Genomic DNA, 24,400 nt, shown 5'->3' on the forward strand with positions numbered 1-24,400 from the left:
GAGGGGAACAATCAGGCACAATGTACCTACAGATCAGTGCAAGTCACTCTCAAGAGGCACAGCTAAATGGAGATGCCTCTAAAGCCCTCAGTCTCAGGAGCCTGAAGACATCACAACAGGTTGAAATGCCTGCAAATTCAACATTTCCTTGAAGAGCAATACAGGGAAGAGAGACTTTTCACCAATTTTGTGTTTTTATTTTTGCTGCAGGCATACACTGGGTTGCTGTTTCCACTCTTTGAAAGGAACAGAAGCTGTTAATATTCCTGAGCATAATGTTCAGCCTGAGCCCTCTCTTTGGAGAACATTCCAGGTTGGGTTAAGCAGGCTAACCACAACCGTGCTGTTTCAATCTGTTCCAAGCACAGTTTCTGTCTGCCTGCAAAACATTCTGTAGCTCCTCTGGTGGCCTGGTTTGTAGAGCTCACTCACAGCTACCACTTGGGTAAAGCTGTAATGCTGCCCAGATCACCCTTCTGTGCCTCAGTTTACACAACAAACCCCATTCTTCATGGCCTAGGGGTGTATGGTGTCATACAAATATTGTTATTTATGGTGAAGAGAACGTGAGCTTTGTCTGGTCCAGTGGGCTGGGGGTGCCTATTTGCCATCATTTGGAAAAGACAGGAGTTAACCTGCATGTTGCTATTGCTCTCAGACAAACAGAATTGCCTCCTCTTAAAATCAAAGACAATCTGTTTTACTTCAGTGAGATGTAGTGATGTCCACAGAAAACGAATAATTTTTGGCAAGTGGAGGAGGATTTTCTTTGGCAAGTTGGAAGAAGCATCAAAGGAAGAGAAGGAAGGGATGCAGCACAATTGGTTTTAATCACATTAGAGTGAAGTTCCTCTGGACAGGTCTGCTGTCTGATATACCACTGTGAATGCTCTGGGGAGCCTGGAAAAAGAACAAGTGAATGGCACAAAGGTACTCAGGGCTCTTGGTGGGCTAACTGGCCAAGCTTTGGCCAGCTGGCACTGGGCAGTCCTGACCTGTGCCTTGAATGCAGTGTGCTGGCTCCATGACTGGTTTTCAGCAGAAGTTTGGTTATCCAAGTCCCAGCCACAGCTTCTCAGGACACACTGCCCTCCTGTTTGACATCACAGTGAAGGTGCTGAGCTGGCTGGAACAAGGATGCACTGTCACTGCACAGACACTGGAGACAGGGGAAGCCCTGACTTCAGCCCAGTCCTGCTCTGAGCTGCTCAGAGTGCTCTGGAGGGGGCAGCTGCCTCTTCTTGCCTGTCTAAGAGCCTCCAGTGGCTGCTTCCATCCATGCTGAGCTGCCTGAGTGGATGGGACAGGTCTGGACAAAGAGAGCTTGGGGACATGCTGGGCTGTTCCTCTTGAAATCAGTTTCCTCTGGAAATTACTGACTCGTCTCCCGAAATTTAGGGAATGTGCTGGTTTTATTAGTGTATTCTGTAGGAAACTGATGTTTCACTTCAGCTATTTCAACACCACATAATGTCATCTCACATAAGATGACAGTTCAAACTAGCTTACATAAACACCCAAACAAGAAAGTCAAGCTAAAAAGATCTGATACCATTTCAGTAGTTCTGAAACAAGACTATTTCAGCACATCCATTCAGCTGCACGTTTCAAAACAATGGTGCTCTCTTCCAGTCAGGAATGAAAAGACATTTGCAATATCTGAATTGTCTTTGGAACATGAACAGCTTGAGCTGTGATGGTTGCTGGAGCAAAATCTTCTGCTTGAAATTTGTGATTATTTATTATTATGATATACTATTGGTAAAATGCAGACAGCCCTGAGTTTCTAAGCCAAGAACGGCCCTCACCCAAATTTAGGAACATTTAAGGGTGGCCTGTACTAGATGACTGGGAGTTCTTGAATTAAAACATGCCTCAGAAAGGGAGGAAACCAAAATATTATTCAGTCTGTAGCCTTCTCATGCATTTAAGCTCCTGAAGGACTTGAGTTTCTTTACTCTTGAGATTCATTATGTCACCAGAAAAGCTTTACTATTTTCCTGTGGAAGCAACATAGCCATGAAACATTAATTTTCAGGAATGTGGAAACCATGAAATATGGGTTTTTCTACTAAATTAAGATTTTACTTTTCTCTCTTCTCACATAGTTAAGGGAACCAATTTTCATTATATATTTTTGTTTATGCATTCTGGAAATTCAATGGGAAAGATACACAAGACACAGGAAGAACATTTTTACACTGAAAAATGTATTTCACTGGTAACCACACCAGTCATTTATATTCCACTTTTCATCCTGAACCACTTTGTATTCTAAATCCACCCTGGAACCACGTCTCTCATTACTGAACTGCACCCACAGCTGATATATTGTGCCCTGTGAGATGTGGCAGCTGTTTAGATTTGTATCAAATTCTTGATTCCCCCCGTTTCCACAATGCCATTCCCTCACCATTGCAGTGACAACACCACTCAGACCTGCCTGGCACAGACAGGATCTCCAGCAGTCCCCAGGTATTTTACCATGGCAATTTTACCTATGTAAATATTCCTTTTTTTTTTTTTTTTTTCCTATAGGACTGATGCCTCTTTCTGCATAAAAATGTTACTCAATTTCCATCCAATACCAGCTGATCAGAATGGAAGAATTAGTCAAAACATTCCAGGAGCATCTGTGTTGTGGGAACCATAGGTTTCTGGGCTGTAAGAAACGCCAGAATATTCACCAAATCACCAGTGTGGTTTTCCTTAATGCTACAATTAGCAATGGAACATTAACAGAGGAGTTACTGGATAAGAGCTGATGGCAGAAAGCCTTCTGCCATAAACTGGTAATTCTCAACATGTGCAAACATATTGCCAGAGAAGATGAGTTATGCAATTAAAATCAAAATGGGAGATTTGTTATCAAAGGGCAGCAATGTGTACTAAAATCCAGCTGAGAGGCTCCCTTATCTTGTTATCTCCAGGCTTCTTTTTTAGTTAATCTAACCCAGCTGACAATATTTGACACAGCCAATTGTGCCTGCTGTCATGTGAGGGATGTTTTATAGAACTCCTTTCCACTAGCACAGAGAGATTTGTCATAGTGCAACTCTTTACAAAGTCTGAAAAGCTTTGCCAGGATTGCATTTCAGGGGAGTAAAATGTGAGAAAAATTCTGACAGTCAGAATGTCTCTAATGTTATTGTTAATTTCTATAATTTTGAACAAGCCTTAGTAACATTTTAAGCGCAAATTATGTTAAAAGCTCCATTCAAAAGAAACATTTGATTTTGTCTGGATAAATAATTTTAATCAACTTGGAAAACTGTGGTTATGTAGCTTTCCCTCATAACAAATTTTGAAATTCCCCCTTCACATCTTTAGAACGAAGCAGAATTCCAAATTCTGATTTTGTTTGCAAAATGAACTTCTGTCCTCCCACAGCACTTTCTGTGCCTCTACAAAGAGGACAAGAAGCTAAATGTGTAATTTCTGTGAGCCTTAAGGAGATGGGCTGCATGTCAGTATTTTCAAATCCAGGCTCATACAGCTGCTCTTTGAGTATAAATCACAGCTTTTGGGTTACACTAACACTCTCTGCAGTTTAGCACAGTTGTTAATTAATACAATACTGTATTAGTTCTTCTTACAGTCTAACTATTAACGCTCTGTGAAATCCCATTAGCTCTGCATATGGTGCCAGACTTGCTCTGAATGTGGGAAAGAAAGAAATGTACAGTGGTATGAATAATAAAGACAGGCTTTCAAGTGGTTTCCACTGTGAACATTCTGAAAAAAAAAAATATTTTCCAGAATGTAATATGTGGGGTAAGCTTTTCACAAAATTTCAATGCAAACATGCAGATATTTGTCAGCCAAGCTTTCCCCCGGAGTGTGAAATCCCTTATGCACCACTATTGTTCTACAGCAGAGACATCAGGAAGATGAAGTATCTCCTAAAAATGGAAAAATTAACCAGGTTGTTTTATTGTCCAAATTGACAGAAATGAAAAAAAAAAAAAGCCGAACCAAAAAACCCCCAAACCCCCCCAACCAAAACTGCCTAGCAAATGCCAACAAAAAGGTAAAACTTTCCTTATATTCTTGATTTAAATATTTTAAAGTACAGGTGGAGAGGACAGTCAAAATTTGGGTGAAGTTTTCCAGAAGTTACTTGAATTTCCTGCTTCAGTGATCTGTCAGCTCCTTCTTAAATTCCAAGAGGACTTAAGTGCCAAAGTAAAAACCAGGCTTGTTAATACCTCATACAGAACACCCCAAAATGCATGAACTGCTACTGAAACTGCACACCTAATTGTTTTCTATTAGCTTTGTACAGTATTGACTCCTTAACAGAAGAGAGATCTGACAAGGAGTCTGGGAAAGATTTAAGAATGGAAAGAATGATGGAGCAGGGAGGATTTAGAAGTTCCTGGGGGAAGCTTTGTCATTCTCTCCTGACCCTGTAGGAGATGCTGCCCGGGAGCAGGGCATGGCTAGGAGGATCCCAGGAGATGCTTTTCCCCTTTCCCAGCCCCATTGTTCATCCAGAGCCCAGAGTGTGCTGTCCCTGGGCAGTCAGGAGCCTTTCTGCAGGGCCAGCATCCACACGGGGACACACTGCTCAGGGAAGCCCTCCTGCCTCTCCTCCCGCAGGATGCTGAGCCCGCTCATCTCGATGAGGCTGTGCAGGATGTTCAGGTCTCGGATCACGCTGCTGTCCAGGCAGTCCAGGGTGCAGCCCTCCCTGGCCACATTGTCCTTCAGGATGATCACACCATTGTCCTTCAAGCCACCCTGGCAGCGGATGAGAAACTCCAGGAGATCTTTGTCTGTCAGATATCCTACAGGTGAAAAGATGGAAAATAGATCACTACTAACCATTCAGGAACTGTGCCTTGATCTGAGTCTCCACAGCAGAAAGTTTGGAAATCTTGGGCAAATCAAGGAGATCAACAAATACAAACTCCAGTCAATATTTAGGATCCATACTGGTAGCAGCAACAGAAGCCACTGAGGAGAGTGGAGAAAATAGTGGGTGCTGAAGGGTTCTTTAATCTGGTGGTTTAAGTCATAATAAGAATCAGTGGCAGGAAGCTGGAGCCAAACAAATTCATACAGGGAATAAGTGACAACTGTTTAACAGTGTAAGCAATTACCCATTGGAAACTACCAACAGAAGTGGGGTTTACCACCTCTTGAAGTCCTCAAACCAAGTGTGGTTGAATCTTTCAAGATATGTTTTAATTGAACACAAACTACTGGCTTAGCATGTGGGTAAAGGAACGAATAGAACAGCTTGGAATATAGACTAGGTCAAACTAGATAATCCCAGTCCCCTCTGTCTTCTACTGCTAAAAAAATCTCTGTAATTTTGTGTAGCACTTATCACTCCACCAAAGGAGGTCTAGATCAAAGATCCAGCAAAGAATGCAAGACCTTCCACAATGCCAATTAAACTCGTGTTACTCCATGGGATTTTTGCAGCTACTTGTATATATTTTTAAATAATGCTTTTTTCAATATGTTATTGAGATTCTGTTTCTTATCCTTCTTTCTCAAATATCAGGAGCTCTGTTGAGAACAGTGGTGTAGAGCTCAGAGAAGAGCAGAATGAGAACTCTCACATGTGGAATATCTAACAGGAATAAACAAAGACAGGTGATCAGAAATTGGATTAAAAACTTGGAAAAAGTAATCACCTTTACTTTCCAGTTAAACTATTTCATTTTCTTGATGGAAAAGTTAAACTTTTAAAAATGGAAGTTGTCATTTCAAAACCACATTTTGACATAGCATGTCAAGTTTCTTTAACCACTCCTAACAACAACAACAAAAAAATTAAAAAGAAAAAAGCCCCAAAACCTAAAGCTGAATACCTTTCAAGCTGAAGGAAAATGGTAATTTCTAGATGAAATATAAGCTTGCACTTTTCTTACAAAATGACTGCCAGGGTTCACATGCTTATGTGTGCATAAGACAAATCAAGATTTTATTGGCAAGATTCATTGACGGTTTTGAACACCTAATTTGGAACTTATTTTTCTCTTACTTGGATTTTAGTGTAGTTTCCTAAGAAAATGAGATCTTCAAGGTTTTGCTCTCTAGCTTACAGTCCTACTCTCGCTCCACCAAATCAATATTTCAGCCAAATTCAAGATAGAGGCAGAAGTTGGATTAATGATTCAGATGACTCCATATTTCCTTGACACTGATGGAGAAAGAGGATTCAGATCTGTGTCTATGCTAAGAATATGACAGGCTCCCTTAGTTATATCTGACCAGCACAGCCTTACATAGGTCTAAGCTCATTTCTGCACATTTTGACTTGGATTTGCTCAAAAGGTGAGGCAGGAGCTACATTTACTGCAATGACTCATTATTTAAGAAAATCAAAAATACAAAGGAAAATTATGCTGGTCTATAGCAATTTGTTCAGACCTCCCCTTGAATAATTCCTTCTGCCCTCTGAAACTGCACCATGGACACTTCAGTTCACAGATTAGGAGAAAATCTTCTTTCCTCTGCACAGAATTTTATTTTTCTTTGGTAAGGTACATTGCCCTCATTATCTGATTGCTCTAAATGCTGCAGGGTGTTCACTGGGGTGGCTGCAGGAGAAGATGTTTCTTATGTAGGAGGGGCTGCTGTAGGACTGATAAACATCAATGTATGTAATAAGACCAGATCTGATTTACAGGTATTGGTGATTCCACTATGGTTTTTTTCCTGATTATTTCCTGAAATAACTCCAAGCCTGGATAATCAGCAGATTCAGAAACTACTGTTCACAAGTGTGGTCAGCCCAGTGTATCTCTCTGCACCCCAGGCAACTCAGAAAGAGTATTTCTGCCCCAGAAAATCCATATATAAGGCACCTTTGGCTGCTCTCCAGGAGCTGGTACATTTCTCCAATATGTGACCTGAAAAAAACCAACTTGATTTGTACCCACTGTGCATGTGGCTTGGGGGAACTCTCAGAAGCCTCTTGTGATTATTTCAGGAGTAGTCCCAAAGGTTTGAGAGCCTCCTTTGAGCACAGGCTGCCCTTTCTGTGAGATGTCAGGCCAGAAGGATCACACAGAACTAACCTGAAACCCACTGAATCCAGATGACATCGTATCTTCGTGGGGCTGGTGTGAATTCCTGGAGGCTTTTGCAGTAATACATCTCTACTCTGTCCTCCTTGCCCTGCAGGTAGTTTGGCACCTCAGCCAGGAAATTCTCCATCATATCCACCAGCTCCACACTCTTGAAAACCGGCAGCAGGACGTGCTTGCTGATCCGACCTATCCCAGAGCCACAGTCCAGGGCACGGCTGGTGCCAGCTTTCCCCACCCCCTGTGGGATGCAAGAAAATTATTTTAAACCTGAGAAATACCACCTGAAAAAAAAAAAAAAATCACAGCAAGTGTTATCCCCTATGTGTCCAGCCAGCCTGGTGTCTTCTCGCTGTCACATTCCCAGTGGGATTTCTGCCTGCATTTACTGCTGTACAGGGAGTTTTTGCTCGGTTTAAGAAGAGACAAGAGTCTTTCACAAGCTCCTAGCTTTCTCAGAAGATCCACTTTTTGTGAAGTCCTGGCAACTTCAAGTGTTCACACCTCACAGGCAGCTGTGTGGTTAGATAAGCCTCACTCTGTGCCCTGTAAAGGCCTAATAAAAAAGGAAGAGTACACCAAATACTGCATGCAAGCAGCACAGAACTCCTGAGGTGCCCACGGGCATTTCTGCAGATACACAGAATCCCTGGGATCAAAGTGCAGTTCTCAAAACAAATTGTGTTTGAACAAAGATCTTGGAGTGGTGGGTAACTTCTGACAACTCAAGAAGTTTGGGCTGGAGCATGTACAGAATTTCTCTTTTAGGCATAGAGACAAGAAAGGTGATTGACTCGGTTTTGCTTAACTGCTCCTTTTTTCTTCATAAATGTCATCTTTGGACAGAGATCAGACATGAAAAAATGTGGCACAAAGGCTGTGCCTATGAGAAAATAATGAAGCGCTGTAAAAGAAGCTTTATAATGAAGGCTGCATTTCACCCCTAAAGCTTCCATTCTAGCTATAAAACAGCTCTTAAGAGCTTGCTGCTGTTCTGTAAAACAGAAATTCTGAGCCTACACATGCACTGACTGTGGGGTAGGAGCTCCCCTGGCCAAAGTTATCTGTTACACAAATACATTAAAAGCAAATGTAAACACCTTTTCCCTGTCCTCTGGAACTGAGTGTTGAAGTGAAAGCTGTGGGCCAAAGTCCCTGCTGCAACTTCACTGCACTCCAAGGCAATGAGCCCAGGAAGAGTCTTGCTCTTCCTGCTTATTGGGAGACCCCCCCTTTGTAATGAAGCAAGCATAAATCATGTAACTCACACTTTTTTGGCCTGGCTTCAGTGGGTAATTCAGGAGATTATTAAGGTCAAAGGACAGCACTGTCAATGACATGACTATGAATAGCCCAGGCGAGCATCTGATTACACGGAGTAATTGTAGAAAGAGCACACGGCCCTCAAGGGCTCTCACCAGTCTCCAGGGCTGCTGCTCCCAATTTGTATGCCCAGGAAGATTAATCTCCTGATGTGTGCACCACTCCACAGACCTTCAACCCTACTGGGCCCTGGAGAATACCTGTTTGTAGTTAGCCAGAAAATGGGAGCCATTCCTCACCCACAGGCTGCACGTAGGAGCACGTGGCTTTTACTGAGGACCAGACTAAGAGGTAAGAAGGAGTTCAGGAAAGGAGAAGGAATTGTGTCTTGGATCTTTACAAGGTGGATTTCCACATTGTTGGCTGGCAGATACATACAGGTCCACGCTGATGGGATTAACTGCAAATCTTTGAGAAAGCTACTGAGAAAACCGAGATGATTTACCAAAACCACCAACAGAATGAGACACAAAGCCAAGTAATTCCTCCAACATTTGTGTTTCACAGAATCTACAGTCACAGTACCTCGCTCAAAGCAGGGAATTCATCTCCCATGACATGTCACAGCAAGGACCTCTGGTGACACTTCTCTGTGTGCCATCCAGAAGAAGGACAGGGAGCAGTCATGGGAGATGAAGCTCGATCCCACACTTTGCTGAAAAGGAGTGAGAGCTTCGAGCAGTGAGCTGAGAAGCCCTGTGAAACACCACGGCTCCGTCCGTAATGAAAATGTTGACATAATTCCATGTTCAGCTAATATATTTTCAGTTTGGAAGTGCTCAGGGCTTTGACAGAGTATTAACATTTTCTTTGGAAGGCAAACATTTTCCCAAAAGTCTAATTGAGCTGAAAATCAGACTCCTTATTTAAAAAAATAGTATAAGTGAAAACTGTATGCCAGAACAGGCTTCAAAATTTGAGACTGACTGCTCCTCTGACTACTTGCTTCCCATTACTCAGAATCACTGTCCTTTAGGACACATATACACCCCAAAATTGTCCTCTAAAGCTAAATAGGGCATTCATAAATTTCATTTGGAATGAAAGAGCTGCAGGATATGTTCCTGGTCCTACTTCAGGTCTTGGAAGAGCAGAAAGGCAGTGAAGCCGTGTAGGACAAAAAAGAGAATCAGAGTTCAAGAAACAGATAAAAATGCCAGTGGTTTTCCTTCTAAATAAATAAAAAAAGAGCACGTTTTCAACAACATCTCTTCTATCACCCTGATCAAACTGGAGAAAAATCACTTTCAAGAAGTTTTCACTCAGCAACTAACCAATCATGCAGGTGAGCTGGGGGCAAGAAAGGGAGAAAGCGTTGAGGGCGGAGAGGAAGCTATAAAGTCAATATAATCTCCATCTGTAATATTTTACACACCTCCAGCTCACAACCAACGCCGAATTAATGCTTCCTTTGTTTTCTTTATTTTCTTTTTTTTTTTACTCGCTACCTCCGGATCAGGCACTTGGAAACGCAGTGGCTGTGTGGGCATGGAGGCATTAGCAGGCTGCCATAAATATGCAGGGCTGTAGCTGTGCTGATAACCCTGGAGCTGAGACAGCCTGGAGCTTGTCTGCAGAGCTCTGCTGGCTCAAGGCATGTTGCTCTTGGTTTGAGTTCTGCCCACACACACATAAAACCTCTTAACTCGAGCACAGTGGCACTTTCAACTCCGCTCGGCTCGCCCGCGAAGGAGAGGGGGCTAAAACACAAGGGAAGCCCTCAGTCCCTTTCTGTAATTCCTTCCATGTGCCCAGGCAAGATAAATTCTCCAATGGCAAAGAAATCTGTGGCTCAGTTTACAGTGGTGCTAAGAAATGCCATACCTGAAGGCATGCAGCATCAGTCACGGAAGGGAAATGTCACCGCGTGGCATTTCCACGCCGGCCAAACTGACCCAAGGGGGGTAATTTGAGTGGAACCAGGCAAGTGGTTTTTTTTTTTTTAGGGAGCATTGGTTTTGCCAGAATGTAAAGTTTTAAATGGATAAAGCTCTCTGTGAAACGGGTATTTCAAATCTAGAGAGTCGTCTTTAGCCCAAAAAACATGGGAAAGAATGTTGAAAATGTCAAAGTACTCTTTTCAAGGCAAAAAGAAACCAAGCTTGTCAACTTTTAATTTCTAAAGAGCATTTTTTATTTTGGAACTGACTTGAGCTCTTGAAAACAAAGGGAAAAGTTTTTCAGAGGGTGAAACAATTAAAAAAATTGTTTGATTGATCTGAAACAAGTTTTCCTATTTTCCAATTTTGTTAAACTTCTCTTTAAAATAGAGAAAGTATATTAGGGTGAAGCAGACTTTTTTTTCCATCTTGATCACCTTAGGGGTTAAAAAAATATTCATAGAGCCATAAACTTGGTAAGACAGTTCATTAGCATTATTATAAAGCCACTGCTACAGAAAGCCACTAAATATCTGTATCTGGTTGAGCAGGATTCAAATTTCAGCAGTAAGAAAGGAAAATAAACCATAAGTAACATAATCAATTGACTACATCTCAATAGAGGACAGGCTCTAACAAATTAAATCAGAATAGGCAAAAGGTGCAGAGTCTTTTCTGATGCTTTTTTTTTTTTTTCCTGTTTGATCTTGGCCATTCAGAGTATCCTTTCTATCCCTGGCTAATTCTAGGAGTAGGAACTTTGCTCTGGAGTATTTTGTGTCTGTCATCACAGCTGATGCATGGGGTATGATTCCTCTTTGGCATGTGGAACTCTGTCACACACTGTACTTTCCTTTTTGGGGTCTTGGAGAGGAGAAAGTGTAACAGTGTGACACAGACCTGCTGCAGGAAACTGCATCTAGGAAGGGTGAAGCCTTCTCCTGAGCACTCACTTATGCACCACTTGAATTCCACTAATGTCCTTAAAACAAGACTTAAATCAAATTTAAGGAATGTGCCTGGACTGCATTTCATCTTTCTTCTGAAAATGCCGTTTTCAGAAATGTCATTCAGAAATTACCATCAGGTTCAGCTCCTTAGTGAACTTCCTTTGTGTTTTCTCATTTTGTGGTTGTTGACAGCACGATACTGGGAGGCTTTTCTGCCTCACCATTTATACAAATGATTGTTAATATAGAAAAATAGCAGCTATTCACTTGTGTTCTGCTGGCTCACGGCCCCAAAAGTCTCCCTCTATCAGGTACAGCAAACTTTGCCATCCCTTGCCTTTCACTGCTCTGCATGATTTCCATCTGTTGTCAAGCCACACCCACTTTCCATCCCAATCCATTTAAACTGTGCCCTTTTCTTCCCCATATACAACATCTAATTAACCTATTGAGCTTTCTTCCCACAGTGGATCATTAAAGCTAAAAAAAGGTCATCTGGCTATCCCAAATTTGTACATTTGAGCAGAAAATGAAAAATCTATGGTAGCATTATATAGAACTAGTTATTTTGTCAGCAGGAGGACTTAACAAACTTGTTTGTGGATTTCTTAACATCTAATACTGTTGTAGAGCTGATTTAGTGGGCTCCTTCCCTGGGAAGAGGGAAAGGCAGTCAGAAAACCATCAGGCCACGCTTCTAAGGATTTTCAGATTTCCAAAGACAGATTCAGGACTCAACAGGATTTTCAGAAACATAAGGGCCAAAGTGATACTGCTCTTAAAATCCCACTTGGCACCTCCTTGCAAGTCAGGCCAAAGCAGACCTTTCAAGATGTTTACAGACCTTTAACAATGTGCCTGAAAAGGTATTCAGTGACACTGGAATGTTTAAGGAAAAATATTTTGCCTAATATGTAGCTTATTCCATATACTTCCAATGTGTGGGAGAGATGGTGGGTATGGTTGCAGCATTCTCAGAAATATCTATAAATAGGCAAACCATAAACTGGGCATTTAAGTCTCAGCTACTTTCCCAGCTGGACTGCAAGAATTTGCACAGACAAATCTGCCACTGAGGCCAACAAGGATTTTATCATGAAAGGTCCCAGAATTCATCCCTCACTCAAACCCAGCTACAAGAACTCCTTGCACAATCCTCGTTGCAGGCTGGGAGCATTAGAAAAGGATGTAAAACAGGAACATGATGATGTAAGACCAGGCAAAACGTGCATTCATGCTGATGAATGACTGGCAGAACACATGACAACATGACAACAATGGCAGTGGTGAGCTGTGACTGCAAATCCAACGTGACTCATGGTGCCATTTAAATCAGGCGTGGCTGGGCACCCTGAGCATCACTTCTGACACATCACCACCGCTTCTTGCAGAAGATGAGATGAAATTACTCACCCCAACAAACTTCCTGAGGAATTCCCTGGAGGATTCAACGTCTGTGTTGGAGAGCTCGATGTAGTCACCCATCATTCCCTCCTCCGTGGCAGGCACCTCCCGGTAGAAGTGTTTGGCCCTGGCGTAGAACTGCATCTCCCCGTTGATGACTTGACTTGTCAGAGCATAAAGTTTCACTGCAAGCAGATCAATCACCATTTTATTGTTAGTGACAGATATCTCTGGCTTGTTTTATTGTTAGTGACAGATATTTCTGTTAATTGCTCCGGAGGCATGATGATGAAGAGCTGTGAACTTGAGCTGAGCCTTCAAAACACCAAATCTGTTTCTAAAGCAACGGTGGAAGGAATGGTGTTGGATTGAATCCTACAAGACCTTGAAGGGATCCAGCCCTCCTCATGCAAATTTGGTGCTTTCCAGGTTCAGAAGTCATTTCAATCATCGCACCGTGTTTTCTGTCAGTGAAAAATCACTTCAGGTTTGAAGTGAACACAGGTGCCAAGGACATCAAGTGGTCTGATTTTTCCTGGAAAAGCTGTGGGCAGCATTTACTACTATGCAGGGTCATCATTTCTGCTATCACTGACCTAAGTGTTGTGCAGATTTCCAGATATGCTTTCCAGCTATTGATAGCTGCAGGCAGAGTGCACCAGGAAGAGAGTGGATGAATGAGGCACTTGCTCTGGTTTATTTTTAGTGATACTGTATGGTCTGGGGCAGTGCAAGTAAGCTGAACCAAGGAGCAGATGGTACTCTCAGGCCTAAATGAGTGCACGGAGGGGGACACAATTTAGAAGAGACTGTCCTAAATTTTCATCTGTCACAGGTCCAGGAGGAAGGTCATCAGTGGGTGATATCCTGAAAGGTTCCTGTGTGCCAGAGCCTTGGATATTTCTTTTCATTGCTTGGCTATGTTGCTGGTAAAATACAGCAATCAGTATTTTGAAGCTGTTTTAGTAAAACCTGGGAGTTTTGCTGGATAAAGGGCTATTTTGCCCTGTTCTTTAAAAACTGAGGTCAATCCTCCACATCCTGGGATTTTCTGTAGTCAATGTGCATCAGCATATCAAAAGTACGGATTCAAAGCCCAAAAGATTGGATTGAGGCTGGCTATAAATTTTGCTTGGAAATCATCACCTCTGACTGTCTCATGTGTGCACACAACTGCCCAGGCATTCTCCTGTGTGTGTGTTTGGCAGACCCTCCACCAAAAACACAATCCACGCCTGGCAGTGAAAGCCAAGCAGGGACGGAGGGACAGGAGGGACGGAGCCACACTGGGAACAAGGCTTTGCAAGCACCACCTTGCAGTGTGAGACCAGCTCTGCTGCAGCTTCCCAGAGCACCCAGGGCACTGGAAATGATCCAGCAGCAAACACCTTCTGAGCTTCACGACACGAGAGAGAGGCAGGGAGGGAGGGACAGCTCCCTGCCAGCTGCACAGAAGGACCAGGGAGCAGTTCTTTGTCCCTGCATCTTCAAACATCCATGGGAGCACTGCCAGCTGCTGCTGGGAAGGGGCTGAATAGGCTTGTGCAGACCAGGGAACAGGAATTATGCCCTCCACACAGAGGAGGAGAGAAGGCCAGAGGCCCTGAATATAAGCCTGGAATGTATTTAATTGAGGGCAAGCAAGCTCAGCGGGGAATGATAAGTGTGTGCCTGCCCATCCTCAGCAGGAGAGTGACATTTTGGAGGCAAATGAGGGGAGGACAAAGGAAGTAGGATAGGGAATAATTACCACCAAGGACCACTCGGAACAGAATAGTGCTATTGGGTTACATATAAGCAGCATGCCCAGCATATCCCTCATCCAACAAAAGCAGCATTACCAGCCCCTCTTGTCATCACCTGCTTAAGTCAACTGCTGAACGGATACTATTAAAGCTTTAATCCATTACACATTTATGTTATGCCTGAGAAATTTATACCACAAGAAGCACTGAGCCCAGCAAGGGTCAAACCTGGGAGTTTTACACACTCCACTGATTATATTCACATACTCAGAAGAAACCATTTAGCTGGAGAAATTAATATGAAGGGGGCAGCAGCCAATCTCCAGCACAGCTTGGCCAAGGTGGCTCCCAGAGCCTGGGAAAAACACTCCATCGGTGGCTGGGATTTTTCCAGTAAGGGATCTCTGTCCTTATCCAGAAGTGGCATCGTCTTGTCTTCTCTGTGTCTCCTTTTGCTCTATTCCAGAGGTCAGCCTGTCTGCTGAACAGAACTGAATCCCTGTACGTTGGCTTTGTGAGATCTTCCATATCAGGACCCAGTGATGATTCCAGGGATTGTTTTGTGGACCTGTCAAGGGACAGTGATTTATCCCATCTTGCTAGATTGAAAGGAAAGGCATTTATGGGCTGTCTGCACACCAGGACAGCATGAACAACAAATATTCAGAGGCCTTCTACTCAAAACATGAGCCTGACCTGTGGCAACACATGGGGACGATATGGTGTTCAGGATATCAGATCTGGAGTGGAGCTCTCACATTTCTCACTCAGAACCAATATCAGGCTTGCAGAATTCCTGCCAGGACTTGCATGCACACGCCAGCTGACTGCAGCTCCTCCCAGGCCATCTGGGGCCCCAGAGCCCTGCCCTACGTGCTGGCATCCAAAAGCAGCTCTGGGTGAGCATCCACAGGAGTTTCTCTGTGCTTTAAACCGTGCAAAGTTGTTTTCATGCATGTCTCCCACCCCAGGGCATGCAAGGGCATGGGCCAATGCAAAGAGGGGCACTGTACCCAAAATTTTCTCCTGTGGACCCAGAGCCTCGCTTGTACAGTGTGAGATCTACAGAGGTGATTTCCACCTCTTGCTCCCTCAGTGCTGCTGCTCCCTCTCAGGAATTTGCAGGGCTGCCAACTCTCCCAGTGCACAGCCCAGTGTTCCAGACACAGCCAATCAACCTCACCTCTGATCTGCCTCGCAGCTGTGCCTGGCATGCAGGCTCCAGCAGCAGCACCCCAGGCAGGAGGAGGTTTGCCAGCCTGCAGGAATCTACCCCAAAAGAGAAGCAAGAGCCACATGTGCTTGGTGGCTGTCAGCTTCGCAGCCATGCCTCCCCTTCATCACAGGACCTGCCTAGCCAGAGGCATCTCTCTTTCCATGACCCGTGTGGGACTGCCTCATGCATCAGGAAATGAAATACTTGTGAGGCCTGCTATGGGTACACAGCCTGCCTTCAATGAATTTTGTAAAGTAGGGCATGAGCAGGATAGAACAACTCGGGCTGCAACTTCCTCAGACATCACAGGGAAGGCAGATGTCTAACACATGAGGTTTTCAGTGTTAAGGCAGGTAACTTGTAAGATTTAAAGTCAGAAATGTGTTTCCAGTAAAGAAGAAACGTTTTTATGGCACACTTGTCCCTCAGCTGAATCTGCTGGCAAGGCCCAGGCGGAGGTGGTTGAAGCAAACCCACAGCTCAGGCAGGCTGAGGGCACGGACTGCCTCCCTAAAGGTCACTCCAGTCGTGAGACATCAATAATTATCAGTCACTGCAAGCACAGTCTGGGTGCAGAGTGGTGATCTACAGCTGAATGCCAACCAGTGTGGACTAGACAGACACTATCCACCTGAGCCTTTTGCCCTGCAAAGTTCAAAACATTACCTCTCATATTTTCTTTTGGATCAGTTAAAAATGTTGTTTTCCAGTGCATCTGGTCTAAATCTCTAAAGAAATGGACTTGCTTAATACGTCAGACCCAGTGCAATCCCAACCTGCAGCACACTGACTTACAGTTCTTGACTTCAGGGTTTCCTCAACTAAATTTCCCTGGCAGAAGTAAATGTTGCAAGTAATTTTTTTGAAGTTTTTATTTGTGAACATTATTTTGTGGCTCCAATTGCTTTCTGCAAGATACTGAACTAATTCCAGTTTGGCTGAGTGCTCCCTTTTAAATGCAACATCTGCTTTGTGCATCAGCTGAAAAATAGTTATCTGTGTGCATGGTAGAATCTACCTCTCTACTGTGGGCTGAGTATCATGTAAATTCTGTTTTATAGAGGATGAACATCATCCCACCCCCAAAGCAGATTTTACTTAGAGCCACGTGCCTCACACACAGGAATATTTGTGTCCAGGGATGGATCTTCTCAGTTTTCCAGTGCAGATCTCAGCCCACTGGCACCGAGTCCCCCAGCCCGTGTAAACACGTGCATAATTTCCAGCATCTGAGTAGATCCAATAAAGTCCACTGGGCTTAAGGGCTCTCACACACATTTAAGTACATTGTTGGATCAGGGCCTGAAGTTACTCATGTCTTTTATTTATAAATGTTAGCCTGGTCTGTAAAAGTGACATGTTTCTCTTAACAGGCTGCGATACCAGATACGCTCAGCTCCTAAGTAAACACGCCCAGAGGAGCTCCACCACTGAACCCAGGGATGGAGTGGGGGGAATGTGGAGCTAGCAGAGTTTGGAGGAAGCTTTGGACCTTGCTGACCCTGGGCAGCACTGCAGGATTCAGTGTGAGGCTTGGTTTCAGTGTTATTACTCCTAAGTAGGGTTAAGCACATGCTTACTGGAGCAAGAGTGTGGCTCCAGTCCTTTGACACTGTTTACATAAAGATATCTGGATCTAGTCTTGAAGCCTGAGAAGTTCAGCTCCTTTTCTGCTCAGGTCCACTCTGAACTGAGCTGGAAATTGTCATTATGCAGAGATGTTCAGACCTGCCACATTCTGTCCTCTCTATCAGAGACAGCACTGGATCATAGGATAATCCAAGCTGAAAGAAACCTAAGGAAATCTCTGGTCCAAACTGCTGCTCAAAGCAGGGACAGACATGATGACAGATGAGGCTCATCAGGTTTTAGACAGCTAGGTTTAGAAAGCCTCCAGTGATGGAGAATTGTACAACTTCCCTGAGCAACCTGTTCCAATGCCTGAGTGTCCTCACATAAAAGGATTATTTTTCTTACAGCCAGTCTGGACTACTTTTGAGCCCTTGTCCTCCTGCTGCAGATCTTAGCTCCATCTTATTCATGACCTTCCTGTAGGTACTAGCAGGATGATATATGGTCTCTCTTCTGGCTGAACATTCCCTTTGTCTGTCTTCACAGGGTTTGCTCCAGTTCCCTCACCACTCTGAGGATCTTCCAACTCATTCCATGTCACTTCCTGCACTGGCAGTTCAAGGCTCTACAAGTAGGGTAGGTAATGACTGCTGCAGGATAGGGGATCATCACTTCCTTCACTCAGCTAGCCATGCTTTTGTTACTTTATCCTGGCATTCTGGTGGCTGCCTTTGTTCCAGGACATTCAGCTGCTGCCTACCAAAACCCCACCAGGAGGGCACTCCGTGGTGTTGCTGCCCAGAGTTTTCCTATCCAGGTACATAACTTGGTGTTTGGGTTGGAATTGCAGTGGATTTAAAAGGCACTAGGTTGCTGCTGTCTGTTTCCTCCAGCCTGTTTAGGTGCCCCTGGATGGCAGTCCTGACTTAGAGCTTGTGGGCAAGTCCTGGAAGTTGGCTGCAATCTCTGGATAAAACAGTCCTTCACCTCCTCCAGGTTACTGATAAAGATGGAAGGGGGTTGAAACCAGATGAGCTTTAAGGTCCCTTCCAGCCCAAACCATTCCATGGTTCTAAACAGGACAGGTCCCAAGACAAACACTCATAAGATTCCACTGATTTCAACATTTGATCACAACTCTCTGAGCCAACCATCCAAACACTTTTTTTACCTGCCTGACTCTCCCCCATCCAGACCATCACAGCAGGATATGAAGTTCCCTGGATGTGTCCACCCTCCACCTGTCCTCATGCCCACTTTTACTTCCTGACAATAACCATGGAGTAAGAGACATGCTGCACATTCACGTGAAGGCTGTGCTCACAGTCCATCTTCCATGGAGCCAAAGTAATTTGGATAAGCTGGCAACAGCTTTGTAAGATCATTAGTTGAGTTTTAATGAGTCAGGTCATGAAAAGCCTGGCAGAGGGGACCTTTGGTCTGACAGAAACATTTTACAAAGCCTGTTGGCCAGGAATGGAAATTCAAATAAAATTCAGACAAGAAATAAGTATAGTTTTATGAGCAAAGTAATTAGGCCTGGAAACAGCTGAATGGTGACTGATGGGTTCTCAGCCATTCGAAACACTTAAACCAAGGTATTTCTGTGTTCATAAATGCATGCTGTGACTCAGACAAGCTACAAGCTGGAATTTTTACACTCAATTCTAGATTAGATGCACATCATGGTACCTTCTAACCTTAAAATGATACAGTAGTACTTACACTAACAGTTAACATCGTAGGAAATCCTGCTCAGTTTCTAATAAGTTGCGTTTATTTTCAAAACAAATGAAAAAATAACATTTTCATCAACTTCATGAGATTCCAACAACCTGTAATTGATTTCCCTTCTTTTCCATCTTTCCTTCCTTTCCATTGTTCACAGCTATCTACCACTAGGGATAGGAGTATTTATCTTCCATGCTTCATTTTAAATAGCTGCAGATATTGCTGCCTGTAAAAAGACACATTAAAAATACCAAGATAACATGAAAATGTTTTTTTCTATACAGGATTATTGAATTCTACCCTCTTGAGCAGAGTCATCACTGGCATTTGTACAGTTCACACAAAGAGGTAAGATATTCCTTTTGCCTAAATAGATCATTCAATTAGAAAGGAACTCCCAAGAATTCACTTAAGCAGATTACACAGGCTCATCCTTCCCATCTGAAAATTCTTACAGTTCTGACATTGAGTGTAGGCTGATTAATTCTGCTTAAAACAGGTCATGCTAACGTAATACAGACTCAAGTCAAATCTACTTTTTAGCTTTATTCTCACAGGGAAATTTTGTTTCTTATTGTGGGTCAAATTTTCATAAGAAATGAACATTATTTTTCTGCAACTTAAAAAAAAAAAAACTAAAAACCTCACCAAACCCTCTTGGCATTCTGTACTAGAGGCTGTCATCAAAATTTGTCTATAAACAAATTTTTGGAAGCATTTTCCTCCCAGAGAGCAAACAGTAGGTTAGACAATATGCTGCAGAGATCTGCATAACAAAGAACTTTTTATTGAAAAAAATTTTTATTCACTACCTTTCAAGCACTTCTCCAAAACAATACAAACACCAGAGCTAAGGACAACCAGAATGACAACAAAGCAGGTAGAAGGCAAAAGAAAGAACCACCTGCCAGCTCTACGAGTTCTGCATTTGTCCTTCCAAGCTCCAAACAGGTCAAAGCACGTTTTATTCAAATCATGGCAAAAATAGGAAAGGTCAGCCAGAAACCAAACTTTTCATTCACTCTTGCAAGTCTTTCCCTTGCCCTCCTCTAAGAAGCTGTGGGGTATTTGGGTGAAACAACAGGCTGCTGGATTAGAGGGAACTGGGAGACACAGTTCCACACTCTTTAGGGAGCACTGCAGCCTCCTGAGCCGGGTTTCTCAAAACTCCTCCTCCTCTTCCTCACTGTCAGCAAGGTGTTTGCCCCCCATCCATCTTCCCAGAGCACACACTGACACTCCTGCCCATGGCTACTCACCCAGGGGAAGCTTTTCCAGCAGATAAAGGTAACACTTGAAGAAGTCATTTTGGATTGCCTTGTGCAACACGAAGGACATGCTGTGCCGACACAGCTCTTCATCTGTCTTGTGCCAGCGCGACTTAAAGGCCAAATGTGCAGCTTTATAGGCCATGATGAAGATTTCTTTGGGGAGAGTGGGCAGCTGCTGTGGCTGGTGTTCTCTGGAGGACCTGTCCTTCCGAGGGGGAAGAGGCAGTGTCATTTAAATTGTGGCAGTGTGCTGTCATTCTATATTCGGGGTGTGTGGCAGGGGGTGGAGGCGGGCGAGAGGGGAGCGAGAAATGCTGGCTCTTGGCACTGCCTCACAGTTATCCCTGGAGTGCTGCCCTCTGAAACAAGCAGGTGCTGGAAAGTGGGGAAAAAAAAACCAACAAAAAACCCACCAGGAAATTGCTTAGCCAGAGTAAAAGTATATCCGCTTCAAAAAGGAGTGGCTTTAATTCAATTGTACTTTTCTTAATCTGTTTAGCTTTCACTCCAAAGGAATTCAGGTATTATCCAGAATGTCCCTCTTACATCTTGCAGGGTGATTTTGTTTCTGTGTCTCTCCCTCACTATTAGTTATTCAGTGCAGGGCACTCAAGAGGACGGCCAGAAGACAGAACATGGATGTGGCTCTACACAAACTGTGAACCCTAATAAACTGTGATTCCAGCAAGCAAACATTTCCCCTTTTCAAGCTGTTTGTTCCAGGTGTCTGCAGTACCAGTACGCTGCACTGCAGAAACTCAGTCAGGAAATGGGATGTTTCCAATACAAATGGGAACATTTGTACATCCCTACATCCCCAGCAGCACTGCAACCTCCTGACAAATGTCTGACCAAGCCTTTAAGAACAGCACAAGAGTGATCCAGCCTTCACCAAGGAAAATAAATCTCATTTGGAAAAATATACTTCGTTTCTTTCAAGCAGGACCAGTTCCCTGGTCCAGCTCACAGCTGACATGTGGGAATTCGTCACATGCCAGTCTGAGGGCTGGAACAGCCACCTGGGATGGCACAGGCTGTATCCATAATGCAGAACTCCCTGCTGCATGCCGCCAGAGAGGTGTGCTCCAGGAGGTAAAGATAATCCTGGTGTCACTCAGCAAAGTGAGATTTCCTCTTACCAGACACCATAAACCCCATAAGAATTGTTGGGCACGGTGACACACCCACACTTGTCTTCCCATGGGGCAGTTCTCACCCAAGACGAATGTGAGTTCTGAAATAAACACGATTAGTTTTTCAGGGTGAATGTTGGTCACAACTCTTTTAGATACATTAGTGGTCCTACCCTACACAAAAGGAGTGAAGATCTCCAGAAGGCTGCATAAACACTACTTCTGTTATTTTACCTGCATGTGATCAAATCCCTGTTGCAGCTCTGTGATCTTTGAGTTGCTGTGGACTCACCCTTGGTCCTCAGATCCTAGTGCAGCTGAGTGAATCTCAAGAGCACGGAGCCTTTTAAAGCACTTTTAAAGCAATTCCTACTGCTGTAAAAGCTTAGATCAAACAGATTTGTGCCCAGAACTGTGTGATAAAGAGCACATAATCAGCAGGATTGGGTTTGTTGGTTTGGGTTTGTTGGTTTTTTTTTCACAAAGTGAATGCATAATTTTCCATTTGTCAACAGCAGCATCTTAATATTTCCTGCTAAGAACAACTCACAGCTGGTTCACACTGTCACCTAAACTCATATTCTAAACAGGAGTAGCCAGAAGTTGTGAATAATTCAAGCACTACTACACATACCATATTTTCATTAACAAGAAGTGTGGGGTTTGAGTATGGGCACAATGACACCCATACTACCTGGGTGTCATACCATACTACATATTCCTTGCTGGGATGTGAGCAAACCCACATCTCAACCTTAGTTTCCTTTCCCTAATGGCCATTTGACTCTTTCTGAAGTTGAAGCCAGCTACCCAGCCTTTTTCTTGGTGGTAGGAGAATCCAGAGCTCTGGATAAAGTGGAGTAAATTAAACTAAGCTAAACTAACAGTCTACACATCCATAATTCCTGACACTCGTTGGCTTGAATAGCTTTTGGTCTAAAATAAGAATGTGCTTGTATTTATGTGAGTAAGGAAATAGTTCCTCTGTGTGACTTCCTTCCCATGAGATCAGGCAGTTCTGTGACGAGAGGCTTAGCAGAAATTAAAATAAGGGATCAGCTAGAGTGGCTTCTTGTTAAAACACCTGCAGCTCATCTCTGCCTAAGTAGCCCATTTAAAATAAGCTATCAGATGGTTTATGATGAGTTACTGCAAGACCCGAGGTGGATCTGCTTGTTGGAGTATCAGGATATTCAAAGAGGACTTGGACTTGCTTTTATAATATTAATAGGTAACCACCTGTCCCTGCAGATTTGAGCTGCACATGCTACTTCTGAAACACATCAGCTGCACAGAAGAGAAAAATAAAAACATGTGCACAAGCTCCACGTATCACATAGATCACAAAGGGTCAATGTTGCCTTTAAATGACCGTGTTCTGCTTACAAAACACCTGGTATGCAATCTAATTTCCACACAGACAAGCCATCAGGACTGCTGTAAGATTTCTCTTTATCTTAGAAAGGCCTCTATAGTCATTCTTCTCCCTCACACTCATGCTTGGCATATGCTGTCAGGAATAGATGAGGTTAAAGCAAGTAATTTTTGTTTTATCTTTGACAACAGGTTTTTAAGACTTCCTAAGAACCACGGGATGATGTCGACAGAAGAGACACGGGCAGAGAGCACACGTGCAGTTCTGAGGGCAGTGAAGAACAGCTGCAAGGTTGGATGGCAGCTGGTAACCTTTACAACTGCCTGGATTGTTCTGGCTGCAGCTTCGGTGGCTCCTTCAGAGCAGCAGTGAATGTCCCTGTCTGCCTGTCAGGCTGAAAACAGCAATATGACAATGGATGCACGAATTGTCTGACTTGCTGAGGTCCAGAACTCTTAGTCACAATCCTGAGCACCACTCATGGGTCCAATCAGACGTAGCAGTTTTCAAAATTAAATTTTTACTGTGGAAATAATTTAGTTTTGAGTTGACTGTGGAACTGACCAAAGAAAAAAAAAAGTACTTTGGGTTGATGAGAAACTGAAATTCTTCCCTTTTCTCACACACAAAAAAATATATGTGTCACGCCAAATAAAATGTTTTGGTTTGTTTGCAGGGCTATTTCCTTTCTAATTTTTCATTTGTTTATTTGTAATCAGATTCAGGTAGATTCAGTTTCAGTCTATCATTTACAAGTGCAAAAAGAATAATATCTGCAGCAGACTGGTCAGTCTTGCAAAATCACTCTGTGGCAAGGAAATGCAGAGCAAAGCAAGTCCTTGGGCAAAGACCCACCCTTGGGAGAATAAGACTTCTGATGTCTGGGGAGAAACCCTTTCTTTGAACCATATTTCCAAAGCAGAGTTCACTGCTTGTAGGTCAGGATGACTCACAGCCTTCAGGGCATGTCCTGCACAATTCCCATGCGCTTTCATGGGTGCAGTCACAGCAGCAATCTGTTCTCGTTTATACAATTGGAATTTAGCAATCTGGAATTCCATCTAAAGCAGCAAAACACAGCATCTGAGCCCTATGGGTAAATATATTAAAATTAATGTAACTGAAATTGGCCAGAGCTCTATCCCTATGGAGGGAACACACACTTCTTTCCTTCTAGCCCTAGTGCCAACACTAAATTACATTATAAAGGGGCTGAGTGAAGCCACTCTTGAGTAGGAGAGGCAGCTTGAAGATCGTGTCCCAGGCACAGTGAGAGTCCCAGCAGGAGCCTGATCTGGAGATGCACAACCAGTATGCTAACACAAACAGCAATATTTGGGGAAGCTTTGGGCGTGAGGATTTTATTTGGTTCTGGTTAGGGCCGCTCAGCAGTGATGAGGATGAAGGGAAGGAAGGGCAGGGTTCCTGATGAAACTGCAGCAGGGGCTGCTCTGTAGTTCTTGATAAGAAGCATGACAGCTGTGCCCACAACATCTGGTTCTCATTGAACCCCAGTGAGAGTTCCTTGCTGAGTCTCTTCCACCCCAGATGTGGTGGTTTAATTGATGGAGCCTGAGAAGGTTTTAGGTCCAGCGTGGAATGCTGCCTTTCACTGTGATATGTGACTCCAGATACAGTAAGGGCTGGGCTGCTCAGAGCCATCTTTTAAAAGCATTTCTTTTCAATATTGAATTTTGAGTCTATTGCCCTCTGTTGGCTCAAGCGCAGGGTAAAGCTCCTTTTTGAGGTGAAAG

At 43.6% G+C, this 24,400-nt stretch overlaps 1 protein-coding gene across 1 annotated transcript; it reads right to left on the reverse strand.

Annotated features, from left to right (window-relative positions):
• Positions 1-1,510: 1,510 nt before the first annotated feature.
• Positions 1,511-20,414, reverse strand: NTMT2 (N-terminal Xaa-Pro-Lys N-methyltransferase 2). The gene is made up of 4 exons (XM_014874842.2): positions 20,127-20,414; positions 12,613-12,788; positions 7,038-7,287; positions 1,511-4,790 (listed from the first exon to the last, which is right to left on the reverse strand). The coding sequence occupies exons 1-4, from the start codon at positions 20,368-20,370 to the stop codon at positions 4,525-4,527; spliced, it is 936 nt and encodes a 311-aa protein (XP_014730328.2). The 5' UTR covers positions 20,371-20,414; the 3' UTR covers positions 1,511-4,524.
• Between the last annotated feature and the right edge of the window lie 3,986 nt (positions 20,415-24,400).

Source organism: Sturnus vulgaris, chromosome 9, assembly GCF_052056855.1.
Source record: "Sturnus vulgaris isolate bStuVul1 chromosome 9, bStuVul1.hap1, whole genome shotgun sequence".
Classification (NCBI taxonomy): domain Eukaryota; kingdom Metazoa; phylum Chordata; class Aves; order Passeriformes; family Sturnidae; genus Sturnus; species Sturnus vulgaris.

Bases quoted from the DNA above. Each gene is read 5' to 3' on its own strand.
- NTMT2 (XM_014874842.2), bottom strand. From the start codon at position 20,370: ATGACACTGCCTCTTCCCCCTCGGAAGGACAGGTCCTCCAGAGAACAC. The intron at 12,789-20,126 runs GTGAGTAGCCAT...ATCTGCTTGCAG, and splicing joins GCTGGAAAAGCTTCCCCTGG to TGAAACTTTATGCTCTGACA. The intron at 4,791-7,037 runs GTTAGTTCTGTG...TTTCACCTGTAG, and splicing joins CTGGATTCAGTGGGTTTCAG to GATATCTGACAGACAAAGAT.